Raw genomic sequence first — 21,946 nt, forward strand, 5'->3', positions numbered from 1 at the left:
CTCAGAGCCCCCAGAGCCCTGCTCAGGTTCCTCAGGGTTCCCTCCAGCGGGATTTTGGGATGGATTTTGGGATGAATTTCAGGATTTTTTGGGATATTTTGGTTATTTACCTGGTGGATCTCTCAGCCTGGCCCTCAGAGCCCCCAGAGCCCTGCTCAGGTTCCTCAGGGTTCCCTCCAGCCTGGCGTTCTCTCCCCGCAATCCCCGCAGCGTCTCCTGCAGCTGGAAAGGAACTGTTTGCCCCACGAGCAGCACTGCCAGCACAGCCACAGCCCCCCAAAAACCCATGGCTGCCTCACAGAGACCCCCCCGGGGGGGGATTGATCACCCCTGATTGTCACTGACCCCCCCCGAGGAATTATTGATCAGCCCCGAGTTGGTATTGAGCTCTCCTCAACGTCACTGAGCCCTCCCGAAATTTTATTGATCCTCATGTGTCACTGAGCCCAAAAATCCGATTGATTCCCCCAAAAAAATCTCATTTGTTCCCTCCAAAAATTCCCATTGATCCCCCCAAAAAGTTCCCATTCATTCCCCAAAAAAATTCCCATTTTTCAGCCCCGAGTTGGTATTGAGCTCTCCTCAACGTCACTGAGCCACCCTGAAATTTTATTGATCCTCATGTGGCACTGAGCCCAAAAAATCCTATTGATTCCCCTCACAAAATCCCACTGATTCCCCCAAAAAATCCCATTGATCCCCCCAATGTCACTGACCGAAAAAATCCCCAAAAATCCGATTGATTCCTCCCAAAAAATCCCATTTGTTTCCTCAAAAATCCTATTGATTCCTCAACGTCACTGAGCCCAAAAATCCGATTGATTCCTCCCAAAAAATCCCATTCATTCCCTCCAAAAATCCCATTGATTCCCCCCAAAAATCCCCATTGATTCCCCCAAAAATCCCACTGATTCCCCCAAAAAAATCCCATTGATCCCCCTGTCACTGACCCCAAAAATCCCCAAAACCCTATTGATTCCTCCCAAAAAATCCCATTTGTTTCCTCAAAAATCCTATTGATTCCTCAACGTCACTGAGCCCAAAAATCCGATTGATTCCTCCCAAAAAATCCCATTCATTCCCTCCAAAAATCCCATTGATTCCCCCCAAAAATCCCCATTGATTCCCCCAAAAATACCATTGAATCCCCCAAAAATCCCATTGATCCCCCCAACTGTCACTGACCAAAAAAATCCCCAAAACTCTATTGATTCCTCCCCAAAAATCCCATTTGTTTCCTCAAAAATCCTATGTTTTTGATTCCTCAATGTCACTGAGTTCCCAAAAATCCCATTGATTCCTCCCAAAAAATCCCATTGATTCACCCAAAAAAATCCCATTGATCCCCCCAATGTCACTGACCCCAAAAATCCCCAAAATCTCATTGATTCCTCCCAAAAAATCCCATTTGTTTCCTCAAAAATCCCATTGATTTTCAAGTTGAGCCCAAAATCCGATTGATTCCTCCCAAAATCCTATTCATTCCCTCCAAAATACCATTGAATTCCCAAAAATTCTATTGATTCCCCAAAATCCATTGATTCCCCCAAAATCCCACTGATTCCCCCAAAAAAATCCCATTGATCCCCCTGTCACTGACCCCAAAAATCCCCAAAAATCCGATTGATTCCTCCCAAAAAATCCCATTCATTCCCTCCAAAAATACCATTGAATCCCCCCAAAAATTCCCATTGATTCCCCCAAAAAAATCCCATTGATCCCCCTGTCACTGACCCCAAAAATCCCCAAAACCCTATTGATTCCTCCCAAAAAATCCCATTCATTCCCCCAAAAATACCACTGATTCCCCCAAAAAACTCCCATTTTTCAGCCCCGAGTTGGTATTGAGCTCTCCTCAACGTCACTGAGCCCTCCCGAAATTTTATTGATCCTCATGTGTCACTGAGCCCAAAAAATCCTATTGATTCCCCTCACAAAATCCCACTGATTCCCCCAAAAAATCCCATTGGTTCCCCACTGTCACTGACCCCAAAAATCCCCAAAATCCCATTGATTCCCCACAAAAAATCCCATTCGTTTCCTCAAAAATCCCATTGATTCCTCAACGTCACTGAGCCCAAAAATCCGATTGATTCCTCCCAAAAAATCCCATTCATTCCCTCCAAAAATACCATTGAATCCCCCCAAAAATTCCCATTGATTCCCCCCAAAAAATCCCATTGATTCCCCCAAAAAATTCCCATTGATTCCCCCAAAAAAATCCCATTGATCCCCCTATCACTGACCCCAAAAATCCCCAAAACCCTATTGATTCCTCCCAAAAAATCCCATTCATTCCCCCAAAAATACCACTGATTCCCCCAAAAAACTCCCATTTTTCAGCCCCGAGTTGGTATTGAGCTCTCCTCAACGTCACTGAGCCCTCCCGAAATTTTATTGATCCTCATGTGTCACTGAGCCCAAAAAATCCTGTTGATTCCCCCCACAAAATCCCACTGATTCCCCCAAAAAAAATCCCATTGATCCCCCCAATGTCACCGACCCCAAAAATCACATTAGTTCCCCCCAAAAATCCCACTGATTCCCCCAAAAAAATCCCATTGATCCCCCTAACTGTCACTGACCCCAAAAATCCCCCAAACTCCTATTGATTCCTCCCAAAAATCCCATTTGTTCCCCCCAAAAAATCCCATTGATTCCTCAACGTCACTGAGCCCAAAAATCCTTTTGATTCCCCCCAAAAAATCCCATTTGTTCCCTTCAAAAGTTCCCATTGTTCCCCCAAAAAGTTCCCATTCATTCCCCAAAAAAAATTCCCATTTTTCAGCCCCGAGTTGGTATTGAGCTCTCATCAACGTCACTGAGCCCTCCCGAAATTTTATTGATCCTCATGTGGCACTGAGCCCAAAAATCCTATTGATTCCCCCAAAAAAATCCCACTGATTCACCCAAAAAATCCCATTGATCCCCCCAATGTCACTGACCGAAAAAATCCCCAAAAATCCGATTGATTCCTCCCAAAAAATCCCATTTGTTTCCTCAAAAATCCTATTGATTCCTCAACGTCACTGAGCCCAAAAATCCGATTGATTCCTCCCAAAAAATCCCATTCATTCCCTCCAAAAATCCCATTGATTCCCCCCAAAAATCCTATTGATTCCCCCCAAAAATCCCCATTGATTCCCCCAAAAATCCCCATTGATTCCCCCAAAAAAATCCCATTGATCCCCCTGTCACTGACCCCAAAAATTCCCAAAACCCTATTGATTCCTCCCAAAAAATCCCATTGATTCCCTTAAAAATACCACTGATTCCCCCAAAAAACTCCCATTTTTCAGCCCCGAGTTGGTATTGAGCTCTCCTCAACGTCACTGAGCCCTCCCGAAATTTTATTGATCCTCATGTGTCACTGAGCCCAAAAAATCCTATTGATTCCCCCCACAAAATCCCACTGATTCCCCCAAGTCTCACTGAGCCCACCCCAAAATTTTATTGATCCCCCCGAAATTGTCACTGACCCATCCCAAAATTTTATTGATCTTCATGTGTCACTGACTAAAAAAATCCCAAAAAATCCCATTGATTCCTCCCAAAAAATCCCACTGATTCCCCCCAAAAAATCCCATTGATTCCCCCAAAAATATCACTGATTCCCCCAAAAAAATCCCATTCATCCCCCCAATGTCACTGACCCCAAAATGGCTCTCTGAGGGGATTTTGGGGTCTGGAAGGTCTGTGAGGGGGAAAAGAGCAGGACAGCTGAGGGGGGAAATAAGGTGGGAAATGTGAGGGTGAGAAAGGAGGAAAAAAAGGCTGGAAAAAGGGAAATGTGAGGGGAAAAGGGCAGGAAAATGGGGCCTGGGGGGGTCATTGAGGGGATTTGGGGGTCAGTGAGGGGATTTGGGGGTCAGTGAGGGGATTTGGGGTCAGTGAGGGGATTTGGGGTCACTGAGGGGATTTGGATGGATCTGTGAGGGGATTTGGGGGTCTGGGGGTGTCACTGAGGGGATTTGGGGGTCCATAACGGAATTTGGATGGATCTCATAGGGGATTTTGGGGTCTGGGAAGGTCTATGAGGGGAAAAAGGGCGGGAAACCTGAGGGAGGTAAAAAGGCGGGAAATGTGAGGGTGAGAAAGGAGAAAAAAAGGCTGGAAAAAGGAGGGAAATGTGAGGGGAAAAGGGCAGGAAAATGGGGCCTGGGGGGGCTCATTGAGAGGATTTGGGGGTCTGTGAGGGGATTGGGCGTCAGTGAGGGGATTTGGGGTCACTGAGGGGATTTTGGGGTCCATAAGGGGATTTGGGGCGACTGTGACAGGATTTGGGGGTCTGGGGCATCAGTGAGGGGATTTGGGGTCTGTGAGGGGATTTGGGGTGTTGGTGAGGGGATTTGGATGGATCTCTTAGGGGATTTTGGGGCCTGGGAAGGTCTGTGAGGGGATTTTGGGGGTCACTGAGGGGATTTGGGGGTCTGGGAAGGTCTGTGAGGGGATTTTGGGGGTCACTGAGGGGATTTGGGGGTCTGGGAAGGTCTGTGAGGGGAAAAAGGGCGGGAAACCTGAGGGGGGAAAAAGGCGGGAAATGTGAGGTGGACAAAAAGGCTGGAAAAAGGAGGGAAATGTGAGGGGAAAAGGGCAGGAAAATGGGGCCTGAGTGGGTCAAGTGAGGGGATTTGGGGGTCATTGAGGGGATTGGGGGTCAGTGAAGGGATTTTGGGGTCCATAAGGGGATGTGGAGTATCTGTGAGAGGATTTGGGCATCTGGGGCATCAGTTCATTATTTTTAATACATTTTCTCCAGATAAAGACGGGTCTCAGTAAATTTGGAAATCTCTTGATTTCTTCTTGATCTCTGGTTTCTGCAGAATGTCCTTGTGGACCATAAACGCTGCACTCCTGGCTCTCAGTTCCAGAAATTTCGCTTTTCTGAGATTTGGTAAATTCCTGCCTCCAGCTGTGACATCACTGATGGACGGCAAGGTTGACTGCAGCTGTTTTATCAAAATTTAACATAATTTTCAGGACAAATTTTAATATTTCAGGTGTTTCTCTGATTGCATTAAGGGAAGATCTGGTTGAACCGCAAATCCCATTTACTCAAGTTAAAAACCCCTGATTGCCATTAGCTGTATAAAAGCAATTTGAAAGATTCAAGTAGAAAAGCAGTATCATGCAATTAATTAAAAAAACGGGGAATTGGCCAAAACACCATCCTCAAGTTCCTGACAAGCAAGAACACGGGGTGATGGCTATGGATTGCATGTCAGATTCCATACAAACCCCCACAAATTTAGCCAAAATCACTGGCATTAGCCAAAAACCTATATCGCTTTAAACAGAAATAGCAGTAATATAGCCGAAGCAATCGCCAAAATTTGCATTCCATATCCAGCCCCAGTGTTTTGTTCCTCTCTCTCCCCACCCCGTGGAAAGGACTTGAAGTCAGGTTCAGGTTTAGGTTTAGGTTTAGGTTCAAAGTCCTCCACATATGTTGTGGGGGGAGTCCTCCCACCTCCCCCATTGTGCCCTCCGCCAGAGGCTGGAGCTGGGGCAGGTTGGGGGGCTGCTGCAGAGCCCCCCTTGTCCCCATGGGAGGACTTGGGGGGACTTAAGGGCAACGAGTCATAAAATATCTTCCTCTGTATCTCTCTGAAGCGCTCAGGGTTGAATGGCTGCCTGGGCTGCCACTGATACTGGGGAAGCTCCAAGGGCACATCGTCCTCTGGGGAGGTGGCAGCACCGGGGGGACAAAAAGGGGAGGGGTCACTTGGGGAAGGACCTCTGGGGACCCCCAAACCCCTCTGAGTGTCCCCCTGAGTGTCCCCATGGCACCTCCTTCCCCCTTCCTCTCAGTGTCCCCCCTGTCCCCTGGGCACATATCCCCCACTCTGAGTGTCCCTCTGAATGTCCCCCCTGCTCTGAGTGTCCCCAAGGTACCTCTCCACACCCCTCTGAGTGTCCCTCCTGTCCCCTGGGTACCTCCCCACCCCCCCGAGTGTCCCACTGAGTGTCCCCCCTGTCCCCTGGGCACCTCCCCCCCCCGAGCCCCCAGACCCCTGGGTTGTCCTTCCCCACCCGTGGGTTTCTCTCCCACCCTCTGTACCTCGGTGGTGCCTCTCAGTAAAGTACAATGGTTGCTCATAGAGCGGCGCAGTCCTGTCCCTCGACGGATGGTCTCGGGTGGTCACTGTGTTCTGCGGGTAGTCCAGGGGTGACCAGGGGGTGTCACAGCTCGGGATGTCCCCAGGGCAGGCTGAGGAACGCCCGTTTGTCCCCTCCCTGCCATCCCCACACTGGTGAGACCCCCGGATGGAGACCCCCTCCCTGATGTCCCCAACCCCTTCCCTCAGCCCTTTCCCCACCCAAACTGGGGACCCTCAGACCCACCCTGTCCCACCCCTTTTCCCAGTTTAGGACCCCCAGACTCCTTTTCCTCCTGGAATTTGGGGTCCTTCCCCCTATTCCCTCTCCCACCCCAAATCAAGTTTTTTCCCGATTTTACCCAACTCCCGTTCTGCTGTGCCCACGCCATCCCGAAGGTTCTGCCGAGCAGAAGCTGTGCCCGTGTGATTTATCGTGTGAAACCACACCCTCGATGATATCATGTGTGGCCATGGGGACACGGCTTGGGGTCTGAGGGCATTTGGGGTGTGAGGGTCATGGAGGGGATTTGGGGTGTGAGGAGCCTGTGAGGGTCATTGAGGGGATTTAGATTGTTAGGCTCCCTGAGGAGTGTCCTGGGTCGAGCTAATTTCAAGGAGATCTCTCCACCTTGTCTCCTTCAGGTTCCCAACAATGCCTTTCTGCCGATAAGGAATGAACGCGAAGAGACGAAAGTGAAAATGTTACATGTTGGTTTATCACAACACAGAGTCCAAGAGGGGCGACAAACAACCAAAGGGTAAAAAATGGAGATAAGAAATCTGCGGAGCTCAGCAGGAGCCGAGAGGAGAAGCGGCAGAGGGTGCAAGGTGGCAGCTGCTCCCTCACGGAGCTGCTCCCTCACGGAGCTGCTCCCTCACGGAGCTGCTCCCTCACGGAGCTGCTCCCTCACGGAGCTGCTCCCTCACGGAGCTGCTCCCTCACGGAGCTGCTCCCTCACCGAGCTGCTCCCTCACCGAGCTGCTCCCTCACCGAGCGGCTCCCTCACGGAGCGGCTCCCTCACGGAGCTGCTCCCTCACGGAGCTGCTCCCTCACCGAGCGGCTCCCTCACGGAGCTGCTCCCTCACGGAGCTGCTCCCTCACCGAGCTGCTCCCTCACGGAGCTGCTCCCTCACGGAGCTGCTCCCTCACGGAGCTGCTCCTCACCGAGCTGCTCCCTCACCGAGCTGCTCCCCAGAATCACCAGGTCAGAAGAGACCTTCAAGATGATCGAGTCCAGCCCAAGCCCCAGCACCTCAGCTGAACTGAGCTGAACTAAACCATGGCACCGAGTGCCACATCCAATCTCCTTTTAAACGTGTCCGTGAGGCAGCCCGCTCTCGGGCGGAAGCAGGGCGACCCGAAGCTCAGCAGAGCTCCTGGAGGAGTGGTGCAAATCAGGGATCCAAAGCAGACACAGGAGATGCAGACGGTCAGCCCGGCGGTCCAGGGGATTTATTAAAAGGTAAGGGGAGATGGAAGAGGGGAGGAATAGGGCTGGATCGGCGAGCTCAAAGCGGGGTTTCTGCGTTGCGTCGCGGCTTATAAAGCAGGGGAAAAAGGGAGGGGAGAAATCGAGAACCAACGGGGTACATGGAACTCTGGATTGACAATAATTTCATCTCATGGGGGAACAAGGCGGGAGGATACAGAACGTTAAATTTTCCAATCAGAGAACACGGCAAAGGCAGACAAAGGAGAACTTTCCAGAATTATTATGGGAGGGGAGATGAGCTGGGCCAATAGCTTTACTTCAAAGCTCTCTGGGAGCACCGCCTTTAGAGCTGCTTTATTCCCATGACAGCTGCCGGACGCTGACCTGTTTTTAATAACATCCAAACCTTATCTTTATTTGTAAAACACAAAAGGATTTCTCATGGGAAAGACCTGTGCTAGCCACAGCCCTTGATTTACAAAATTAAATAATTCGGAGGGAGGGAAAAAAAAAATCACATTCTCTGTTCTAAGGGAGGGTTCAACCTCTCTTGGCAGACACCTGTCTTTCAAACCAAGACATAGACTTAGAGAGATTGGTAGAGTTATTATCTTAATTATTTATTTCCAATTACCCCGGCAAAATTTGGTGGGACACGCACTTCCCAGTAGTAAGTCCTGGTTGTCTGAGCACTTCTTAGTGTGTCTCTGCCTCTCACTCTGTTGCAGGGAGCAGTGAGATATTGGATCTTCTCGGCAGCAGTCACACTTTCTTAGGCTTTTTGACTTTAATTCAGGAACTTTGGGGAGTGGTTTCCTAATCTTATTACCCTTCCCCTTTTCGGCATTTCTATTTCTCACTCTACCAATTTCTTTTGCCTTCAGGCCAACCTGGTTTTGCAGATCTTTATAGTCTTATCCCAGTTATGCTCTTTTTATTTCTCAAATTTCTGGGAGTAGGTATTGTTTTCCACGAAGTGATTTTAAAATACCGGGCTTTAAACTTATTTTATCAGGATATACTTCGCTACATTTAGGACACAGGTTACATCTATGGGGTGAGGAGCAATACCACTTTTGTTGACATTTTTCACACTCAATCAAGACCCATGCAGCGTGTATTCTGTTGCTTGATTGGAAAGTGCTAATGCACCCACAAATACAAGGTATTACCTCAGCTCCTCCCACCTGCAGCTGCCCCAGAGGTGGCTGTTCTCAGTCTCAAGTTATTATTTTCCCTGCTGATGTTTCATATTTTCTTTCTAGTACGTGCTCTCTAGGTCTATAGCAGGTTACAGGAATAACAAAGTCTCAAAAATCAGAACCAAACCGTTGAAAAGTGGGATTTTTCACGCGAGTCTTTAACTCTCCTGCAGCCAGGGTTTTAGGATTGTTTTTTTTTTCCTTTTCTTCAGTGTCACCCTGAGGTCTCTGGGTGGTCACTTTTTATTGTTGACCTTGAATGGTCCACGTTCCCCGCTTCCTCCCGCATGAACCAATCAGCGGCCGCCGTTCGCTGACGGGCGTGCGGCTCGGCCAATCAGCGCGCGGCGGCGGCGGGCAGGGCGGGGCAGGGCGTCCTGAGGGAGACGCCGCCATCTTGGGTGAAGCGGCAGTCGAGTCGGCGCTGAGCGAAGGGAGAGAGGAGGAGAGGGAAGGAGGAGGAGGAGAAAGCGGCGGCGACCCCCGCGACACTCACTCTCGCGACACTCCGTCGCGGCGCCATCGCGATTCCCCGCCCGGGCGGCGAGGCTGCGGTGAGCGCGGGAGGAGCCTGAGGGCGCTGAGGGGAGGCGAAGGGCCTGGGGGGATCTGGAGGGGTCTGTAGGGGATGGAGGGTTGCGTTAGGGGATCAATAGGGGCGTTAAGGTATGTGTAGAGGGTTTCTGGGGGGCTATAGGGGGTTTTGGGGTCGTTTAGGAGGCCCTGAGGGGGGTTGGGGGGAGGGGAGGCGAAGGGCCTGAGGGGTCTATAGGGGCCTAGAGGGGTTAGAACCAATTCTATTTTTCCACACAAACCCCAGACTGGAGCGGGGAGGGTGGTGGAGGGTGTTTTTTAAAAGACAAGAGTTGCAGGAGTGACTTCAGGAGTGAAACTTGTCAATCCTGGCTTTTTACAACAAAATACACACACACACAAAAACCACAAAGTTGGGGCGTGGAGCCCCTCAAAAAAAGGAGATTTTTGGTTTTGCACAACACCACGAACAGGAGCTTCACAGCTCTGCACAGAACACCAAGGAGAGGCTTTTACTAGAAACCACAGACAGGAAGGTCTCCCCACGAGACACCAGCAGCAGAATTGGCTTCAGGACTGACAAAAACCTGCCAATTCTGGACTCGCACAACAAAAGACACTAAAAGGGAATTAGAACTCCCATATCAGTTCGCTACAACTTCTGGCCTCCCGGAGATGACACTTCAGTTTCCACAATCCACTCAGAGAAAGCTGCAGTCAGATTTCTAAGTGTCTAAACAAACTAGAATGTGCACAACCCGTCAGAGAAAGGTGGTTTAAGGGAATTGTTATGGATGGAGTCATCACAACTCTTACCACCCTTTAAAAAAAGTAGTGTTTATGTTTGTTAGCTATAGTATTAAAGGAAGAACATGGAATTATTTGATGAGAGAAGACAATAGTATTGTGAAAGGCACTTCGGGTCAGAGAATGTTATCCTGCCAGCTACGCCAATAAAATGTTATCATCCAATTATGGAGGTTCTTTAGAAATCCCTCTGCCCGAATTAAGGTGCAAACGAGACCATATGCCAGTCAATAGTATGGGTTTTATTTGATAGAAAAATATGAGAGAGAGAGAGAGGGAGGGAAGAAAAGAGAGAAAAAGATGTAGGAAAAGAGGTGGGGAGGACAGAAAGAGGGAAAGAGAAATCATCACCATCCGTGGATCCCAACGATGTCACATTGATCTTCTCCAGCTGGTCTCAGTGGTGGTTTTTCCCCCCAAAAAAAGCACAGAATCCCAAGGGTTAATATCCCCTCAGGCCAGGTGACAATGTCCAGCATGTCCCCCAGGGCAGGGGACAGTCTCTAGCAGCAGACTCTGCTTGCATCACCTGCACTGCTGTGGCATTTGGGGCTCTGGGATGGGTTGTGACTCCCCTCAGCTTCCTCTCAGGTGAAATCCCCGTGGGTGTGGCCGCTGGGGTTGGTGGTTCCAGTTTGTGTAAAACTTGCCTTCTGTGCAAATCTCTGCTCTGCTCCACCCCAAACTCAGCCGGGGGTGATTCTCAGAGCACCCGGTGGCTTTGGCCTTTGTGGAGGCATTCCTTTCCCTCAGCCTGAGGTGATTGAACAATAGGGTTTCTTTCCCTTTGTCTAAAATCAGCAGTTTGACTCGCAGCCCGAAGTCCCAGTCAGGTATCTTCAGGGAGGTTTCTTTGATTGTAGCTTCTTTATACGGTTTTTGTTATAATGAGCAAAACTTTGTATCAGCGTTTGAGGCGTGAATTATTTCAGTCTCTGACAGGTCTGTGTGAGGCTGAAGGGTCTTTAGGGGTTCTGTAGGGGCACTGTGGGGCTATAAGGGGTCTATAGGCTCTATAGGGGTGTGTGAGGGGCTGGAGGGATCTATAGGGTCTCTAGAGGGTTCTGAGGGGATCTGTACAGCTCTGTAGGGTATCTTTAGGGAGCTTAGGGATGTCTATAGGGATTTATAGAGGGTTTGGAGGAGTCTATAGGGGTCTGTGGGAGCCTGGAGGGATCTGTGGGGGTCTGTATGGGATCTGTGGGGTTCTGTAGGGGATCTGTGGGGGTCTGTAGGGGATCTGTGGGGGTCTGTAGGGGATCTGTGGGGGTCTGTAGGGGATCTGTAAGGGTCTGTGGGGCCTTGCAGGGATCGATGGGGTTCTATATGGGATCTGTGGAGCTCTATAAGGGATTGATGGGGTCCACAGGGGTTCTCTATGGGATCTGTGGGGCTCTATAAGGGATTGATGGGGTCCAGAGGGATTCTCTATGGGGTCTGTGGGGCTCTGTAGGGGATTTATGGTGTCTATAAGGGGTCTATGGGGCCTTGCAGGGTCTATAGGGGTTTTTAAGGGGTCTGTGGCGCTCTATAGGGGATTGATGGGGTCCACAGGGGTTCTCTGTGGGGTCTGTGGAGCACCTGTCCGCGAGGGGGCCGCTCCGCGAGGGGGCAGCTCCGCGAGGGGGCAGCTCCGCGAGGGGGCAGCTCCGCGAGGGGGCAGCTCCGCGAGAGGGCAGCTCCGCGAGGGGGCAGCTCCGCGAGGGAGCCACTGCCGCCTTGCACCCTCTGCTGCTTCTCCTCTCGGCTCCTGCTGAGCTCCGCAGATTTCTTCTCTCTCCATTTTTTACCTTTTGGGTTGTCGCCTCTCTTGGACTCTGCGTTGTGATAAACCAACGTGTAACATTTTCCTCGTTTAACTTTCATTCCTTTTTGGCAGAAAGGGATTACTGCGTTACTGGAAACCTGAAGGAGGCAACGCGGAGGGATCTCCTTGAAATTAGCTCAGCCCAGGACACTCCTCCGGGACCCTAACAAGCCAAATGCTCCCAATGAACCTCGCAACCCAAATGTTCCCAGTGAACCTCGCAACCCAAATGCTCCCAATGAACCTCACAACCCAAATACCCTTAGGGACCCTCATAACCCAAATGCCCTCAGTGGACTTCGTACCCGTAATACCAGTGAACCGCACAGACTCCCCAGAGCCCCAAATGTCCTCCCGGGCTCCCAAAAGCCCCAAATCCCGTAAGACCCCAAGCCCCAAATCCCGTAAGACCCCAAGGCGTGTCCCCATGGCCACATGTGATGTCAAAGGAAACAAAACCAAAGTGCCATGTGTGCTGCCCGACTTGGACCGGGTCAACAGAATCTGTGAGGCGGTGTGCAAGGGGAAGAGCACGAACTCGGTAAAATTGGGGAAAAAACTGATTTGGGGTGGGAGAGGGAAAAGGGGGGAAGGACCCTGAATTCCAGCAGGAAAGGGGGTGTGGGGGTCCTAAACTGGGAAAAGGGGTGGGACAGGGTGGGTCTGGTGCTGAGGGTCCCCAGTTTGGGTGGGAAAAGGGCTGAGGAGGGGTTGGGGACATCGGGGAGGGGGTCTCCATCGGGGGGTCTCAGCAGTGTGGGGATGGCAGGGAGGGGACAAACGGGCGTTCCTCAGCCTGCCCTGGGGACATCCCGAGCTGTGACACCCCCTGGTCACCCCAGAGCTGCCTGTCCCTACAGAACTGTGACATCTGCTGCGACCTGGAGAAGACAATGACCCTCAACGATCTCATTTCGAGCTGCAGTATGTTCTGTGAGGAGCCGCAGCACATCACCCAGAGGCACCGCCAAAGTACAGAGGGTGGGGAAGGACAACCCAGGGGTCTGGGGGCTCGGGGGGTGCCCAGGGGACAGGGGGGACACTCAGAGGGGTTTGGGGGTCCCCAGGGGTCCTTCCCCAACTGACCCCTCCCCTTTTTGCCCCCCCCCCCAGGTGCTGCCACCTCCGTGGAGGACAAAGTGACCGAGGAGCTCTCAAAGCACCAGGAGGAGCAGGAGATGTCAGCGAAGCCTCAGGAGAATGAAACACCCACAGTGAGGGAGAGGAAGAAGAGGGACAAAACCCAGTCTGAGTCCCCCCAAAGTGAGGAGGAGGTCCCCAAATCCTCCCCAGGGGGGGAAGAGCAAAGGGGGTGCAGCAGCTCATCCGAGGGGGATGCTAAACCTGAGTCTGAGCCCTCCTGGTGGCGTTGGGGGAAGTTAATAATGTTCCTTCCCAAAACGTTAGACTTCTTACGAAGACTTGGGGCAGCCATAACTGCTGTAAGGAATGCTGTAGTGGTTTCCGCGAAGATTGTTGGCGTAGTTTGCCTGGTTTGCGCCGTATTTGGATTTGGATGGTTTCTGAGACAATTCTTGAGCCAAGCCATATCCATCACCCTGCATTCCTGCACTAATTAACAGTGTAGCTAATTGATCAGAGGGAGTGCAGCCCAAGAGCTTCCCCAAATCCCCCTCCCTGCTTGGGGGTTTGGGATTCATTCACCCTTTTGCTAAGCAATACTTTCAAATAGCTTTTCTGTTTCAAATGGTTTTTCTGAAGCTTTGAAGTCACTTTTCTGCTTGTTTCCAATAAGCTTTTTGTAGTAAATCCCAAGCAGGGCAGTTTTTAACTTCAGCACATGAGATGAAGAAAGCAGCAAGTTTGGCAATTTATTGAAACCATTTTTATCTGGAGAAAATATATTTAAGTGGGGGTTAAATATTATGAGGAGTGAGGAATTATTGATCATTACAGGTTTGAATGTTCATGAAATGTAAACCTCTGCCAATAAGCCCTTAACTGCTTTGGTTTGTAAAATTTGTAAATTGCTGAAATAAAGTTTGTAAAAAGTTTTAAAGGCGTTAAAAAGTTGGGTTTTTTGAGGGTAAATATGGCAAAGCTTTCCTGAGTGCAGGAGAGACTTCCAGAATGTCTGTTTTTATGTCTTCTCGGCTAGTTCTACCAAACTTAGAAAAACCTTAAAAAAAGCCCACACATGGCCTCTCATCACCCTTCAGAATCCCCAAATCTTAGAGATACCCACAGATCCCCCAAATCCCTTCACAGATCCCCCAAATTCCCCTCAGAGATCCCAAATTCCCCTCACAGATCCCCTAAATCCCCTCAGAGATCTGAAATTCCCCTCACAGATCCCCAAATTCCCTCAGATCCTGAAATCCCCTCACAGATCCCCCAAATCCCCTCACAGATCCCCAAATCCCCTCACAGATCTCCCAAATCCCCTCACGGATCCCAATTCCCCTCACAGATCCCCTAAATCCCCTCAGAGATCCCAAATTCCCCTCAGAGATCCCAAATTCCCCTCACAGATCCCCTAAATTCCCCTCACAGATCGCCAATCCCCTCAGAGATCCCAAATTCCCCTCACAGATCCCCAAATTCCCCTCAGAGATCCCCTAAATTCCCCTCACAGATCGCCAATCCCCTCAGAGATCCCAAATTCCCCTCACAGATCCCCAAATTCCCTCATAGATCCGAAATTCCCCTCACAGATCCCCAATCCCCTCAGAGATCCCCAAATTCCCCTCACAGATCCCAATTCCCCTCACAGATCTCCAAATCCCCTCCCAGACCCCCTCAGAAACCCTCAATAACCTCCAAATTCCCTCCCAGACCCCCAATATCTCCCACCGAACCTCAAAACCTCTCAAAAAAACCCCAATTTTCACCATTTTCACCATTTTCACGCTTTTCTCCCTCACCTGTCTCCACTCAAAAAGCGCGGGAAGCAGCTCAAGCCCCGCGCCCTTTCCGGAAACTGCCGAACGAAGCCGAAAGATTCCGAACTCACGTTCGGAGAGGGGGCGGAGAATCCCGAAGAGAACCGGAAAATCCCGAAGGGAGGCGGAGATTGACAGGAGTGACGGAAATTCCCGAGTGATGGCGGAGAGAACCGAGCGCGGGGAGGAGATTGACCAATCAGAGACGAGATCGCCAAGCGGGAGGGGCGGAGATTGACCAATTGGAGCGGAGATCGCCGGAAAGTGGGCGGAGCTTACTGAGGGGGCGGACCTTCCCGAGGCGCAGCTCGTTCTTTCCGTTTCCGGCGGCCGTGAGGAGCGGAGGTGCGGCGTGGGGCTCCGGGTTGGGGAGGCCTAGCGGGGATTCCGGTACCGGGAGAGGGATTTTCAACCCCGGGGAGACTCCCTAAGGGCGGGGGGAACGCGGGGCGGTGCGATCGGAGGGGTGAAAAGCCGCAATTCGCGGTCAGGGTGTGGCGAAAGTGCTGAGGCATTTCCCTGCGCTTTTCCCGATCCCCGCAGGCGCCATGTCGGCCCATCTGCAGTGGATGGTGGTGCGGAATTGTTCCAGTTTCCTGCTGAAGAGGAACAACCAGACCTACAGCACCGTCAGTGCCGAGGGGACACAGCGGAATGGGGAGCGGGGAGAGGGTTTGGGGACATTTTGGGACTTTCCGAGCACCAAAATGGGGGTTTTGATACCCAAAAAGCGTCGCAGGTTCCACTAGAGCCTATGAGGCCTTTGCTCTAATCCCCGTAAGCCCCAAAAATCACCAAAAAAATGCTCTAAGCGCCCAATAAACCCTCATTAAAAGCCAAAAAGGGGTCGCTGGTGCCACCACAGCCCCACAGGGACCTCGCAGTGATCCCCAAAATCTCCTCAAAATTCCTTCAAATTTCCCCTAAAATTCCCTCATAATCCTCCCAAATTTCCCATAAAATCCCCCCCAAAATTCCCTCCTATTCCCCCCAAAATCCTCTCATAATTCCCCCAAAATCTCTTCATAATTCCCCCAAAATTCCCTTAAAAATCCCTTTACAATCTCTCCAATGTCTCACAATTCCCTCACAATCACCCCAAAATCTCCTCAAAATTCCCTCACAATTCCCCCAAAACCCCCCCAGAATTCCCTCATTATTCCCCTAAAATCCCTGCATACTCCCCCCTAAAATTCCCTCAAAATCCCCTCATTATCCCTCCCCCAATCCCCTCAAAATTCCCTCACAATCCCCCGAAAATTCCCTCAAAATAACCCCAGAATCCTTTCAAAATTCCCTCACAATCACTCCAAAATTGCCCCAAAATTCCCTCAAAATCCCCTGACAATCCCCCCAAAATTCCCTAACAATTCCCTCAAAATTCTCACTAAATCCCCACTAAATTCCCTCATTATTCCCCCAAAATTCCCTCAAAATCCCATCATTATCCTCCCACAATCCCCTCAAAATTCTCTCATAATCCCCCAAAATTCCCTCAAAATAACCCCAAAACCCCTCATAATTCCCTCAAAATTCCCCCAAAATTCCCATAAAATCCCCCCAAAAATTTCATAAAATCCCCCAAATTTCCTAAAAATCCCCCAAAATTCCCATAAAATCCCCCCCAAATTTCCCATAAAATCCCCTCAAAATTCCCTCATATTTCCCCCAAAATTCCCATAAAATCCCTCAAAAATCCCCTCAAAATCACCCCAAATTTCCCATAAAATCCCCTCATAATTCCCTCAAAATCCTCTCCAAATTCCCCCAAAATCCGCCGAAAATTCCCTCATATTCCCCCCTAAATTCCCCCAAAATCCTCTCATAATCCCCTCACAATCCCCCAAAATTTCCTATAAAATCACTCCAAAATTCCCATAAATTCCCCCAAAATCCTGCAGGAACCCAACAACCTCAAAGCCAGGAATTCCTTTCGCTACAACGGATTAATTTACCGTAAAAATAACCCCAAAATTCCCATAAATCCCCTCAAAATCACCCCAAAAATCCCATAAAATCCCCCCAAAATCCCCATAAAATCACCTCAAAATTCCCATAAATCTCAAAATCCCAAAAATCTCACAAAATCCCCCCAAAATTCCCATAAATTCCCCCAAATTCCCTGCAGGAACCCAACAACCTCAAAGCCAGGAATTCCTTTCGCTACAATGGATTAATTCACTGTAAAAATAACCCCAAAATTCCCATAAATTCCCCAAAAATCCCATAAAATCACCCCAAAATTCCCATAAAATCCCCCCAAAATCCCCATAAAATCACCCCAAAATCCCCATAAATCCCCCCAAAAATCCCATAAAATCACCCCAAAATTCCCATAAAATTCCCATAAAATCCCCTCATAATTCCCTCAAAATCCTCTCCAAATTCCCTCAAAATCCACCCAAATTCCCCAAATTCCCCCAAAATCCTCTCATAATCCAAAATCCCCCCAAAGAATCCCAATAAAATCACCCCAAAATTCCCATAAATCCCCCAAAATCCTGCAGGAACCCAACAACCTCAAAGCCAGGAATTCCTTTCACTACCACAGATTAATTCACTGTAAAAATAACCCCAAAATTCCCATAAATTCCCTAAAAAATCCCATAAAATCCCCTCAAAATTCCTGCAAAATCACCCAAAATTCACTCCAAATTTCCCATAAATTCCCCCAAATTCCCTGCAGGAACCCAACAACCTCAAAGCCAGGAATTCCTTTCGCTACAACGGATTAATTCACCGTAAAAATAACCCCAAAATTCCCATAAATCCCCTCAAAATCACCCCAAAATTCCCATAAAATCCTCCCAAAATCCCCATAAAATCCCCCCAAAATTCCCATAAATCCCCCAAAATCCTGCAGGAACCCAACAACCTCAAAGCCAGGAATTCCTTTCGCTACAACGGATTAATTCACCGTAAAAATAACCCCAAAATTCCCATAAATTCCCCTAAAATCCCCCCAAAAATCCCATAAAATCCCCCCAAAATCCCCATAAAATCACCCCAAATTTCCCATAAATTCCCCCAAAATCCTGCAGGAACCCAACAACCTCAAAGCCAGGAATTCCTTTCGCTACAACGGATTAATTCACCGTAAAACTGTTGGAGTGGAGCCGGCGCCTGACGGGAAAGGGATCGTGGTGGTGCTGAAAAAACGAGCAGGTGGGCTGGGAAATTGGAGAAAAATGGGAAATTTTGGGGGAAAAATGGGGAATTTGGGGAATTTGAGGGGAAAAAATGGGAAATTTAAGGGGTAAAATGGGGAATTTGGGGGTAAAAATGGGAATTTTGGGGGAAAATGGGAAATTTGGGGGTAAAAAAGTAGGAAACGTGAAGGGAAAAATAGGAAATTTGGGGGAAAATGTGGGAATTTGGGGAATTTAAGGGTAAAATGGGAAATTTGGGGGAAATGGGGAATTTGGGAGGGAAAATGTGGGAATTTGGGGCAAAATGGAAATTGGGGGAAGGGATCGTGGTGCTGAAAAAACGAGCAGGTGGGTTGGAAATTGGGGAATTTGGGGGAAAATGGGGAATTTGAGGGGTAAAATGGGAAATTTAAGGGGTAAAATGGGGAATTTGGGGGTAAAAATGGGGAATTTGGGGGAAAATGGGAAATTTGGGGGTAAAAAAGTAGGAAACGTGAAGGGAAAAGTAGGAAATTTATGGGGAAATGTGGGAATTTGGGGGCAAAATGGGAAATTTGGGGGGAAGGGATCGTGGTGCTGAAAAAATGAGCAGGTGGGTTGGAAATTGGGGAATTTGGGGGAAAATGGGGAATTTGGGGGAATAAATGGGATATTTGGGGGAAAATGGGAAATTTGGGGGAAAATGGGAAATTTGGGGGAAAATGTGGACATTTAGGGGAAAAATGGGGAATTTGGGGGAAATTTGGAAATCTGGGGGAAAATGTGGAAATTTGGGGAAAAAATGTGGGAATTTGGGGAAATGGGGAATTTGGGGGGCAAAATGGGGAATTTGGGGGAAAAAAAGAGAAATTTGTGGGGAAATGGGGAATTTGGGGGAAAATGGGAAATTTGGGGGAAATGGGAATTTGGGGGAAAAAGGAAAGGTGAAGGGAAAAATAGGAAATATGGGGGAAAATGGGGAATTTGGGGGAAAATGTGGGAATTTGGGGGAAAATGTGGGAATTTGGGGGAAAATGGGGAATTTGGGGGAAATGGGGAAATTGTGGGGAAAATGGGATATTTGGGGGAAAATGGGAATTTTGGGGAGGAAAATGGGAATTTAGAGGGGAAAAAAGGGAATTTTGAGGGGGAAATGGGAATTTTGGGTGGAAAAATGGGAAATTTGGGGGAAAATGGGGAATTTGGGGGGACAATGGGGAATTTGGGGGAAAAAGGTGGAAAATTTGGGGAGAAAATGGGAAATTTAGGTGAAAATTGGGAATTTGGGGGGGAAATTGGGAATTTGGGGGAAAAATGGGAAATTTGGGGTGAAAAAAAGAGGAATTTGGGGGGAAAAATGGGGAAGAAAAGGAAAATGTGAGGGGGAAAAAGGCTGGAAAAATGGGGGAAAAAGGAGAAAATGTGAGGAGAGGAGGGAGGGAAAAGTGAGGGGAAAAGGGTGGGAAAGGTGAGGGGGAAAAAAGGCTGGAAAAATGAGGAAAAAAAATTTGTGAGGGAAAAGGGTGGAAAAAGTGAGGGGAAAAAAGGCTGGAAAAATGAGGAATAAAAGGAAAATGTGAGGGGAAGAGGATGGGAAACACGAGGGGCAAAAAAGGCTGGAAAAAGGGAGGAAAATGTTTAAAAAATCCCATTTTTTGTCCCCCCAGGCCAGCGCAAACCAGCCTCGTCCTACATCAGGGTGAGGATTCGCCGTGATGCTCGAGGATCTCTGCAGAGCCTGAGGCATCTGATCAGCAAAAATAGATACAGGAGGGACCTGCGCATGGTGAGGAGCCCCAAATCCCCAAAATTTTGGGGTGGGGTCCCCAAAATTCGGGGGGGAGTGTCACCAAAGCAGGGAGAATCCCAGAAATTTGGGAAGGTTGGAAAATTTGGGTTGCGAAGCACGCAGGAGGGTGGGAAGCGTTAGGAGGAGGATTTCATGGAGGGTTCCCAAAAATTTGGGAGTTAGCCCAAAAATTTGGGGGTTACCCTAAATATTTGGGAGTTACCTCAAAAATTTAGGAGTTAACCCAAAAATTTAGGAGTTAAACTAAGGAATTTGGGAGTTACCCCAAAAATTGGGGGGTTACCCTAAATATTTGGGAGTTAGCCCAGATATTTGGGAGTTAACCCAAAAATTTGGGAGTTAAGCCAAGAAATTTGGGAGTTACCCCAAAAATTTGGGGGTTACCCTAAATATTTGGGAGTTAGCCCAGATATTTGGGAGTTAACCCAAAAATTTGGGAGTTAAGCCAAGAAATTTGGGAGTTACCCCAAAAATTTAGGAGTTACCTTAAAAATTTAGGAGTTATCCCAAAAATTTAGGAGTTACCCTAAAAATTTGGGAGTTACCCCAAAACCGTGGAGGGACCCAGAAAGCTGTGGATTTGTGGGTTTTTAACAAAAAATGTGTGGGTTTGATAACAAAAAACCCAAAAGACCCAAAGCTTCACCCCCAAAACTGGGGTTGATCCCCAAATTTTTGGTGAGAGCTCAGAGGGATAATTCAGGGAATTATTTACACCTTTTCCCTTCACATTTCCCACCCTTTCCCCCTCACGTTTCCTTCCATTTTCCCCTCACATTTTCCTCCCTTTTTCCTCGTTTTTCCAGCCTTTTTTCTGCTCACATTTCCCACCCTTTTCCCCTCACATTTTCCACTTTTTCTCCCCACATTTTCCTCATTTTCCCCTCACCTTTCCTGCCATTTTCCCTTTACATTTTCCTCCCTTTTTCCTCATTTTTCCACCCATTTTCCCCTCACATTTCCCACTCTTTTCCCCTCACATTTTCCTCCCTTTTTCCTCATTTTTCCAGCTTTTTTCCCCTCACATTTCTCTCCATTTTCTCCTCACATTTTCCATCATTTTCCCCACCCTTTTCCCCTCACCTTTCCCATCTATTTCTCCTCACATTTCCCACCCTTTTCCCTTTACATTTTCCTCCCTTTTTCCTAATATTTTCAGCCTTTTTTCCACTCACATTTCCCACCCTTTTCCCCTCCCTTTTCCCTCCATTTTCCCCTCATATTTCCCAATATTTTCCCCTCACATTCCCCACCCTTTTCCCCTCATTTTCCCAGTTTTTCCCCCATTTCCCATTAATTTTCCCCAGTTTTCCCCTCCAGGCCACTCTTTTCCCTTTACATTTATCTCCCTTTATTCTCATTTTTCCACCCATCTTCCCCTCACATTTCCCACCGTTTTCCCCTTATATTTTTTTTCCCTTTTTCCTCTTTTTTCCAGCTTTTTTTCCCCTCACATTCCCCACCCTTTCCCCTCACATTTTCCTTCCTTTTCCCTCATTTTTCTAGCTTTTTCCCCTCACATTTTCCACCCTTTCCCCTCACATTTCTCTCAATTTCTCCCTCACATTTTCTACTTTTTCCCCCCTCACATTTCCCACCCTTTTCCTCCTCCCTTTTTTCTCCATTTTCCCCTCACATTTCCCCCTCACATTCCCCACCGTTTTCACCTCCCTTTCCCCTCATTTTCCCAGTTTTTTTCCCATTTTTTCCCCCATTTCCCATTAATTTTCCCCATTTTTTTCCCCTCCAGGCCGCTCTCCGCCGAGCCAGCGCCATCCTGCGCAGCCAAAAACCTGTCGTGGTGAGGAAGAAGAGGGTGAGGGCAGCCAAGGCCCCTTGAGGAACCCAGAAATCAATAAAATTACTCTGCAGCTTCCTAATTCTGCACTTCATTTTGGGGAAAGGGCACCTGGGGAATTGGGGAGCACATTTTCCCCGTTTTTACCCATTTTTCACCCTTTTCACCTCACGTTTTCTGCCCTTTTCCCCTCACATTTTCCACCATTTTATCCTCACATTCCCCTCCATTTTCCCTTCATGTTTCACACTTTTCCCCTCACGTTTGCCATCCTTTTCCCTTGTTTATGTTTCCTACCCTTTTCTCTTCACGTTTGCCACTTTTTTTCCCTCCTTTTCTGCCTTCCCCCCTCACCTTCCCCTCCATTTTCCCCTCACATTTCCTGCCTTTTCCCCCTCATGTTTCTCTCCCTTTTCCCCTCA

General features: G+C 48.7%; 1 protein-coding gene and 1 long non-coding RNA gene across 2 annotated transcripts; both read left to right on the forward strand.

The window, feature by feature from the left end:
* The first annotated feature begins 9,139 nt into the window (after positions 1 to 9,139).
* On the forward strand, positions 9,140 to 13,905 carry LOC146422891 (uncharacterized). The gene is made up of 4 exons (XR_014847790.1): positions 9,140 to 9,291; positions 11,958 to 12,426; positions 12,746 to 12,866; positions 13,026 to 13,905. It is a non-coding gene; the product is annotated as an uncharacterized LOC146422891 (long non-coding RNA).
* Positions 13,906 to 14,997: 1,092 nt separating this feature from the next.
* RPL28 (ribosomal protein L28) lies at positions 14,998 to 21,606 on the forward strand. Its single transcript, XM_085045474.1, has 5 exons — positions 14,998 to 15,133; positions 15,332 to 15,417; positions 17,830 to 17,953; positions 19,584 to 19,702; positions 21,477 to 21,606. The coding sequence occupies exons 2-5, from the start codon at positions 15,337 to 15,339 to the stop codon at positions 21,564 to 21,566; spliced, it is 414 nt and encodes a 137-aa protein (XP_084901600.1). The 5' UTR covers positions 14,998 to 15,133; positions 15,332 to 15,336; the 3' UTR covers positions 21,567 to 21,606.
* The last annotated feature ends 340 nt before the right edge of the window (positions 21,607 to 21,946 follow it).

This window comes from Lichenostomus cassidix, unplaced genomic scaffold (genome assembly GCF_008360975.1).
Source record: "Lichenostomus cassidix isolate B80296 unplaced genomic scaffold, HeHo_3.0 HiC_scaffold_38, whole genome shotgun sequence".
In the NCBI taxonomy this organism is placed as follows: Eukaryota; Metazoa; Chordata; class Aves; order Passeriformes; family Meliphagidae; genus Lichenostomus; species Lichenostomus cassidix.

Coding starts and splice junctions, on each gene's coding strand:
- RPL28 (XM_085045474.1), top strand. CDS start 15,337: ATGTCGGCCCATCTGCAGTGGATGGTGGTGCGGAATTGTTCCAGTTTC. Junction 17,954..19,583: donor GGTGCTGAAAAAACGAGCAG/GTGGGCTGGGAA, acceptor TTGTCCCCCCAG/GCCAGCGCAAACCAGCCTCG. Junction 19,703..21,476: donor ACAGGAGGGACCTGCGCATG/GTGAGGAGCCCC, acceptor TTTCCCCTCCAG/GCCGCTCTCCGCCGAGCCAG.